The 9,046-nt window shown below is 70.6% G+C and overlaps 1 protein-coding gene across 1 annotated transcript; it reads right to left on the bottom strand.

The window, feature by feature from the left end:
- Positions 1 to 89: 89 nt before the first annotated feature.
- MAPK11 (mitogen-activated protein kinase 11) lies at positions 90 to 5,068 on the bottom strand. Its single transcript, XM_054570449.1, has 12 exons — positions 4,953 to 5,068; positions 2,536 to 2,665; positions 2,390 to 2,448; positions 2,209 to 2,320; positions 2,105 to 2,134; positions 1,966 to 2,013; positions 1,782 to 1,896; positions 1,439 to 1,510; positions 1,216 to 1,295; positions 779 to 857; positions 511 to 684; positions 90 to 169 (listed from the first exon to the last, which is right to left on the bottom strand). Exons 1-12 carry the CDS (start codon positions 5,066 to 5,068, stop codon positions 90 to 92), a joined length of 1,095 nt encoding a protein of 364 aa, XP_054426424.1.
- Positions 5,069 to 9,046: the final 3,978 nt, after the last annotated feature.

Raw genomic sequence — 9,046 nt, forward strand, 5'->3', positions numbered from 1 at the left:
CCAAGTGGCGGGAGGCGGCCCCCGTGGGCCCCCGGCGGGCTGAGGAATGGGGTGGGCGGGCCCGGGCCCCGCTTGAGCTCCGGCGCGGCTCACTGCTCCATGTCCAGGCAGCCCGGCGGCTGCGGCGGCTCCGGGGGCTTGAAGCTGAGCACCTCCTGGTAGGTGAGTTCTGGAGGGCGAGGGCAAGGGGAGCTCCTGCCGCCACCGTCCGGCTCCCCCCACCCCTGCCCGGGGCCAGCCACCCGCTCCGGCCACCACCCTCTGAGGGCGGCCTCGGCCGGGCCCCCTCCAGCGCGCGCCCTGTGCTGCCCTTGCTCTGCCAGAGGCGCCAACCCCTCTCCGCCTGCCCTGCCCTGGCGTCGAGGGGCGTGCGGTGCCCTCCCCGAGCACTGGGAGGATGAGCCAGGGCACCCTGTGCAGGACACGGGCGACGCCCGGCCTCCCCGGGAAGACAGCCCTCGGCTGCGGGGCGCCGCCCCCGCCCCCACTTCTCGCGGCTGCCCGGCCCACCCTTCCACTCCTCCACGGTGCGTTCCTTCGCCTCCACGCTTTCGTCGTAGGGCTCGGCCTCAGGCTCGTCGTCCGGGTCGTGGTACTGGCTGAAGTAGGCATGGGCCAGGGCCTCCGCTGCGCTGACCCTCTGGTCGCTGTCCAGCACCAGCATCCTGCCCAGGAGGTCCACGGCTGCAGCGCGGCCCGGAGGGAAGCGGGGCCGGGGGTCAGCGCCGAACCCGCGGCCGGACGTGGAGCCCAGCCCAGACCCAGGGCCCGCCCTCACCCAGCGGGTTGGCTCCGCGGAAGATGCTCCTGAGGTCCTTCTGGGGCATGGGCGGCAGGGACTGGATGTAGGTCCGGGCCTGCGGGGAGGGGGAGGCCCGGGGGCGGCTCACGCCCTGCCTCCCCAGCGCCGGGCCAGGCAGGGCCTTGACGAGAGAAGCCCCCACGCCGATTCACTCCCCGCGGCCCGGGCCGGGGCCGCCCCTCCAGGGCGCAGCTGCGGGCGCTGTGACTCCGCCTTCGCTGTCCCACATGCCAGGACCGTTGCCCCGCTCACCTGCTTCCCTCGAGGGGCCGGGCGCAGCCGCGGGCTCCGTTCCACGGCGGCCCGTGCTGCCCACAGGGGCCTGGTGCCCGCGACACCACCCCTCCCACAGAGCGCGGGGGGCGGGGGGCGGGAAGGGGCAGGCCTGCCGACCCGAGGCGCTGGCGACTCACGTGTTCCGACGATATCTTGGCCAGAACCTCAGGGCTGGGCGTGCCCACCACCTCCATGATGCGCTTCAGCTGATCGATATCTGCCTGGCTCAGGAAACGCCCGCTGGCCTGGCGTGAGCCCTCCTCAGGCCCCCAGACCCCCGACCTTGGGGCACGGCCCAGAGCCTGCCCTCGAGAAGGAAGGGATCCTGGCCCAACCCCCTCCGCCCAGGGCCAAGGATACAGTCATTTCCCGGGAAGAGAGCTTTTCCTTGGAGCAGCTCGGCCATGATGCAGCCCACAGACCAGATGTCCACTGCTGGGGGTGGAGTCTCCATCAGTCTGTGCACCCCACGTCCCTCCTCAGAAAATGGGGGGCCTGCCCGGACTGTACCAGCCCACAGCCCCCAGTCGCACCTAGGTGCCCTCCTCGAGATGGAACCCCGGGTGTGGGGGGGCCCCAGACCCCATGCTCTGCTCTCTGAAGGCCAGTTTCTGAATGCAGGCCCAGGCTTCGGGTCCCCCAGCATGGGGGCCCCGGGCCTCGGCTCTGCCCACCCACCTGGGCCCCCGGGGGCCAGCGTCACCTGTCTGGTTGTAGTGCATCCAGTTGAGCATGATCTCAGGGGCGCGGTACCAGCGTGTGGCCACGTAGCCGGTCATCTCCTCCTCTGCCTGGCGGGCCAGCCCGAAGTCCAGGATCTGGAGCCGGCACCGCGGTCAGCGCGCCGCGCGCCGCCTCCGGCCGTGCTCCCCCCGCCAAGCACTCACCCTGAGCTCGCAGTCCTCGTTCACGGCCACGTTGCTGGGCTTCAGGTCCTGCGGGGGGCGGGGGGCCGGGCTCAGGGCTGGGTCCGGCTGGGCGGGGGTGGCCCTGCGGAGCCCGGCCCCCCCCCGCCCCTGCACCTACCCGGTGGATGATCCCGGCCGAGTGGATGTACTGCGAGGGGGGAGGATGGAGGTCAGGAGCCGCCCACACCGCGGCGCCGCCCGGCTGCCCCCGCCCGCGCCCACCTTCAGCCCGCGCAGCAGCTGGTACACGAGGAACTGAACGTGCTCGTCGCTCAGCGCTTGGCACTTGACGATGTTGTTCAGGTCGGCGCCCATCAGGGTGGTCACCAGGTACCTGGGCGGGGGCGGCGATCAGGCCCCAGCCCTGCGGCCCCCGCCCCGCCCCGTGCCTCGTGCCGCTTACACTTCGCTGAAGTCCTCTATGGAGGTGGCTGGGGTGAAGACGTCCAGCAGCCCGATGACCTGGCGGGAGGGGTCAGGATGGCGGTCCAGCCCGGCCTGCCCCCGCACCCCCCACACCGTGCGCCCCCGCAGGGAGCTCCGGCTCACGTTCTCGTGCTTCAGGTGCTTGAGCAGCCGAAGCTCCCGGTAGGTCCTCCGCGCGTGGATCAGCGACTGGAAGGGGCGCGACAGCTTCTTCACCGCCACCTTCTGGCCAAGCCGCGTGTCGTAGGCCGAGCTGCAAGGCAGCGGGTGAGGCGACGGGGAGGCGTTCCGCCCAGGCGCTCCGCCCTCTCCTCCGCGGGGAAGGGCCCTCTCCGCCACCCCTGCTCGCCCACCACTCTGCCCCCACAGGCGCCTGCTCCAGCGGACCCCTCGGGGCTGGGCCGCCATCCAGCTGCCGCCTCAGGTCCCCAGGGACGAGGCCGTGCCCGACTCGTCCTCTGGTCCCCTCAGGTCCTGCTCCTTCCTCCAGAAGCAGGGCGCCCTCCAGCCCACCCCTTTCCCCAGACGCCCCTAACACGCAGGGCCAGCCTGCGCCACGGGGGAGCCCCCGGCGGGACCTGGATGTTGTTGTCCCCGCACCCCGGTGACTCTCACCCCGACCCCGGAGTGAGGCTGGCCAGGGTGAGTGGCGGTAACACGCCAGGGAAACAGCCGTCCCCACAGCACGCGGTTCCCCCACCCCCACGGGCCATGGGTCCAGGAGGCTCCTCCAAAGCCTTTGGGTATTCAAAACATGGAAGCAAAACTGGGATCGTTACTTTTAACAGTGAGAAACCAGGCACTAGGAGACACCCAGCAGGGGGCGGTGTCTGCACCCACATGCCTCCCCTGGCCGGACCCCAACGTGCCCAGGTCCTGACCCTCCGCCCCACTGCCACCTCCGCACCTGCTCCTCTCGGGGGATTCCAGTCGCTGGCACCTTCGCACCCGCCAGCCGCCCAGTCGCCTCCCCCACCCTCCCCTGTCCCGCTGTGCGCAGGATGAGGGACCTGCCGGAAATGTCTCCTGTGCCCGGTGCCCCCTCTAGCTGATGCCTCCCCACCTTGCCACTGCACCTCCTGGCTCTGGGGTCTTGTCTCCCCCACGCGTGAGCGGAGTCCACACAGTCCCGGGAGCTGCTCCTGCAAGACCAGGGGTGCTCCTGGGCCCAGGTGGGGGCGGAGGGAAGGCAGGTAGGTGCCTGGGGCGTCTGCCCCCTTCCCCTTGCCTGTCACCAGCTGGGGAAGGTCCGAGCCATTCCCCAGCCGGAAGCGGGGGTGGCCCTCAGGTGAAGCAGCAGACCCTCGTGCCCGATTGTGTCTGTGCAACCCAGTGACGGCGTCACCAGAGAAACGTGGAGGCCAGGAGAGGGCAGGGCCTGCCTGCGACGTCCAGCTCCGCCCGTCTGAGTGCAGAGGCGAGGCCCGGGCTGCCCTGGGGAAGCTGATGCTCACTAGGGACACCCCAAGGCAGGTCACAGCCCCAGCAGGCGCCCCAGCGGGCCTCCCGGGCTGTCCCTGACCATCCTCTTGCCCTGGGCGTCTTAGAGAGGAGACAGACCTGTGGCTGGAATGCCCGGACCGCACAGCCGCGAGGTCAGAGGCCCAGGGACCTCAAGCTCCTGCCCCAGGCTCCAGCTCCAGGCCTCGGGGAGGTCCCGTTCTCGACGCTCTGCCAGGGCCTGGAGCAATGCCCTTCCCCTGGGGCGGCCTGGCGTCCCCGCCCCGACCCCTGCGGTGGGCGGCCGCCACCTGGCACCGGCCTTGGTGAGGAGCCTGCTCGGTGCTGTGGGAGGGGCACCTCCGAACACGCACACCCCCATCAGCAGCCCGCCAGCGCTGCAGCTGACGCCAGGGCTCCTTGCACCCACCTCACCCTCAGCCCCTACGGCCTCTGCACCCCTCCCCCCGCAGGGACAGGCCTCAGCCGGATGGGACCCCGTTCCCGCTTCCAGGCTGCATCCTCCGTCTGGGCCTCAGGGCCTAGCTACAGGGCTGTGGGCTGAGCTCTCCTATTTGGGGCGAAACAGGGTGCGGTGCACAACCCCGAGGGATTGTAGGGGTCACGGTAGCCGCCTTTTCTGAGGCCGAAACCCCGTCCAAAGTCTGGGATCCCTTACAAAATGGGAGGTGGAGGCAGGGCCCGGGGAAGGCTGAGGCCACCCTGAGGGGAGGGCTCTTGCCCTCAGCCTAGGCTTTTCTTCTTCAAACAAAAGTACAACCCCTGTAGGGCGGGGGCATCCGCCTGACCCCGGGGCTGCCTGACCCCTGACCTGGAGCGCCCCAGAGGCGAGCTCGGGTGGTTTGGGGCCCAGGAGACCCGCCCTGCCCCCGGCTGTGACGCCGCAGGATTAGGGCCTGGTGGGGACACTCCGGGTGGACGGGGCAGAAGGACGACCCTTCTCCTCGCCTCGGAGCGGCGTCCGGTCGGCAAGTTTCCCCAGGGCCCGCACCGCCATTCATTCCCCCGCAGCGCCACCCGCCACCCGCGCCGAGCCCGGGGCTCCCGGACCCCGCCCCGCCCCGCCCGCCCGCCCCTACCAGACGGAGCCGTAGGCGCCCGAGCCCACCGGGCGCAGCCCCCGCAGCCGCTGCGGCACCTCCCACACCGTCTTGTTCAGCTCCTGCCGGTAGAAGCCGGCGCGCGGGCCGGACATGTCCGCCGCGCCCCCCGCCGCGCTGGAGCGCGAGCCGGGCGCTCGGAGGGCGGCGCGCGGGGCGGGGCCGGCGAGGGGTTCCCGGGGACGAGGCGGCTTCCTGCGCCTCCAAGGCGCGCCGAGCGGAAACCGGCCCTCCGCGCTCCTCCCGGGGCGGTCCCGGGAGCGCGGGAGGCGGCGGGGAGGGCGGGGGCGGCCAGGGTCCGATCTCCCGGGGCCCACGCACCTCCCCAAATACCCGCCCCCGCTCGGTCCCGGCCCGGGCGCCGCCGATCTAGGCCGCCGCCTCCACCTGTCCTCGCCGCCCCTCCCGCCGCGCACCCCCTCCCCCAGCGTCTCCCACAAAACCAAGACGCCAGGGCGCACCATCATCACCATGGAAAGTGACACCCAATGCAACCAGGCGCCAGGTCGGGAGCATCTGCGGCGGGCAGATGGCGTCTCGGTCCCGGGCCGCCGCCCCGGCTCTGATGGCGGCCGCCCAGCGCCCCCCGGGGCAACGGTGACCGCCCCGCCGGGGCTCCGGACCTGCCCTTCAGGACCAGGGACAGCGGCCGCGCCAGGGGCCCTGGGGGTGTTGTGCCCACAAGGAACTTTCCCCAAATGGATCTTCTTCGGTGCCTGGTGCCCTCCCTCCTCCAGGAAGCCGGCCCTGACTTTCCCAGGCACCGGGGAGCCCCGCTAATCTGCACGCGCGGCCCCCGGGGGCTGCGAGCTCCGCCCGCCCCGCCCTGTGCGCTGCGCTCCCGCAGCTCAGTCCCCGACCCGCAGGGCGGCCGCGCCGCGCTCCGGGCTCCGGCTGGCGCTTCCCGCTGTGCAGGGGAGAGTCGCCTCCTGACCCCCGCCTTGGGGCAGCCGAGAGATCGAAACAGGCGAAAACCCGGTTTTTATGGAAATCACCTGATGTTTAAATATCGACAACCGAATGAAAATAATACGTGTCCAAGCAGCGCCAGGCGAGGGGACGCGTCTGCCCGAGAATCCGGGCCCCGAGTCCCAGCCGCAGAGGCCGCCCTCGAACGACCTTGGCCCGGCCCGCAGCCGCCCCCGCGCCCGCCCCGGCCCGGCTTCAGTCTCCTCCAGGAGCCGGTCCCTGCCCCCGCCGCCTGCCCTGGGCCTCCTCCAGGGCCCCGCCCGGGGCGCCTTTCTCGGGCGGCCACGGTTTTGTGCGGAGTTAATGAGGCTTCAGCTGAAGCCGGCGGCGGGCGGGGCGGGAGCGGGGCCCGGGCTGTGGGAACCGGCCGCGCGGCCGCCCGCCCGGAGGCCGGCCTTTGTCTGCGCCGCCCGAGAGCGGCGCGCTCCCGCGGCGGCCGGCCCCGCCCCTGCGCAGGTGTGGGGCAAATCGGCGCTCGCCCGGGGGCAGGGGGTCGGCCCCTGCGAGGGAACCCCCTCCCCCGGGGCGGGCCCCCGGAACCCGGGCGGGGAGTGGTCAGCGGCCAGCAGAGCGGAGGGCGTCCCCGGGGGGTTCAGGGGCCCCACGGAGCGGAGCAGAGAGCCTCCTCATCCCGCAAACCTGCCCTGGGCACGCCCAGCCCGTCCCGCGACGCTGGCCCTGGGCGGACAGGTGCCCGGTGTTGCTGCTGCGTTCTGGGGAGGCCTCGGTTCTAGGGGTGCAGGGGAGTAACCAGGGAGAGTTTCTGAGAGGCTGGAGGCAGGGAGAAGCCCCTGGCGGGGTGACACCGGACAGTCCTGCCGCTCAGGACCGGCCGTGACCTCAGGAACGGAAAGGAGGGGGTGGGCACAGCCAGACTGGGGGGCTTGGTTTCCAGGGAGCACTGCTGGGCACATTCAGCGTCACGCAGGCCACCCGGTGACGGTGGCTGTGTCTAGGTGGGACCCCTGAGCCGAGGCTGCGGGGCGGCCGGCACGGCCATCCATTCACCCGCTGCGCCACCCGCCACCTGGGCCGAGCCCGGGTGGTGGCACAGCTGTGAGGGTGGGGGGCTGAGAGGGCCTGAGCCCTGGGCTCCCGCCACCCTCTGCTGGGACTCCTGTCAGCCCTGAAGGTCAGGGGCCCCGCCCTGCTCTCCCTGTGCACTGTCCCCTCCACTGGCCCAGGCCCCCCCTCTCCAGCCCCTCGCCAGGCCGGTTGTCCTTCTCCCTGAGTCACAAATGAACTTCCTCAATTGCTGATCCAGCTGTGCCTGGGGAGGGGCTCGGGCTCCTAACCGGCCGAGGGGTGTGCCGGCAGCGTGGAGGGAGCGGTCGAGGTCGCTGCGGCCGCCTCCCCAAGGACGCATCCTGACCGCTCAAGGCCGGCCGGGCCTGCCCGCCCCGCGCCTCCCAACTCACTGGCCATCCCTCCCCAGGACGGTGTCATGGTCTCAGGGAAGGACGAGACCCTGGGTCCTGCCAAGCGCCTTCCTCCAAGGGCAGCCCCGTGCTGGGCCTGCAGCCTGTCCCCCATCTCCATGCTTCAGAGGGGAGGGGCTCGCACGGACTCCGCCTCTCCTTGCCCGGCTGCCCGGGCGGTGGGGGGGCCGAAGTGGCCTGCGGGGTCCGCTCTGGAAGCCGGGCTGGGACCCCGCCTCCGGCCGAGCTCCGCGCTCCCAGACAGCTCCCCTGCCCTGGCTTCCTGCCTGGCTGGGCCTGAGGAGGGGGGCCTGGGGTGGACAACGGCGCTATTATTTCAGGGGTCCCTGCGTGGAGATGTCCGCTGTGTGCCTAGTACCCCTTCCTTGTGGGAGGCACAGCCCTCGTTCCAAGGGCTTGACTGGGGCCGCCCCCAGGCAGAGGGGCTCACGGACAAGGCCTCCCCCAGCCACAGGGACGCGCCCCAGGCGGAGGAGTCCGGCCAGGGCCGCCTGCCCCCGCGGCCCTGCTGCCGGAGGACGGACCCGCCTGTTGGGAAGAGGTTCAGACACCTGAGCACCTGGACCCACCCAGAGCTGAAGCTGCGCCACCTCTACTTCCTTGTTCTAGAGCCATCAAGTCCCCTTTCTGTTTGGCTGGTGTCTTTTTTTTTTTTTTTTAATTCTCACTGAGCACTGGCTGGTGCGGCTCAGTGGGCTGAGCACCCACCTGAGAACCAAAGGGTCCCCAGTTCTATTCCCCGTGTAGGGCACAGGCCTGGGTTGCCAGCCAGGTCCCCAGTAGGGGGCGCGAGAGGCAACCACACTTGGATGTTTCTCTCCCTCCCCCTCTAAAAATAAATAAATCTAAAAAAAAAAAAAAATTATCCTCACCAGAGGACATGTTTATTGATTTTTCAGAGAAAAACATCAGCCGGTTGCCTCACACACCTGCCCTGACCAGGGATCAAACCTGCAGCCCTTGGTGTACGGGACGACGCTCCAGCCGGTCACTGGGCTAAGGCTCGGGCGGTCCCCTTGGAGCCCAAGGGCTCCGCCAGAGCGGGCCCTGTCTGCCCGGTTTACTGAGGGGTCCCCAGGGCCCAGCACGGTGCACGCTGACTAAGGAGCCCCAGCCCCGGCCGGTGCGGCTCAGTGGGCTGCGCGCCGGCCTGTGACCTGAGAGGTCGCCGGTTCGATTCCTGGTCAGGGCACGTGCCCACATTGTGGGCCAGGTCCCCAGCCGGGGGCGCGTGAGAGGCAACTGATCAGTGTTTCTCTCGTTTTTTCTCCCTCCCTTCCCATCTCTAAAACATAAGTAAAATCTTAAAAATATAAAAATAAGGAGCCCGACACGCTGACGGCATGTGTGAGCATGCACACACGTGTGCCTAATGGCCTCGGGGTGACAGAAAGCGGAGCTCCTGCCCTGCACAGGACCCCCGTGTCGGGAACCCCACTCTCCCCGTCACCAGATCCCCAGACGAGCCCCTACCCCCAGCATCCGCAAGGTGGCACCTGCTCCCAGGTGCGGGCGCTGCGATGGGTCATGGGACAGAGGGGCCACCGCGGTGGCCCCACAGCCTTGCGCAAGGGGACGCAGGGCCCACTGTCCCGAAGCCGCCCCAGCGTCCGGTGCATTCTGCGCACAGGAGGGGCTTCATGCGTGTGCACGGGGGGGGGGGGG

Source organism: Pteronotus mesoamericanus, unplaced genomic scaffold, assembly GCF_021234165.1.
Source record: "Pteronotus mesoamericanus isolate MK-2021 breed Mesoamerican mustached bat unplaced genomic scaffold, CSHL_Meso_final contig_204, whole genome shotgun sequence".
NCBI classification, from domain to species: Eukaryota; Metazoa; Chordata; class Mammalia; order Chiroptera; family Mormoopidae; genus Pteronotus; species Pteronotus mesoamericanus.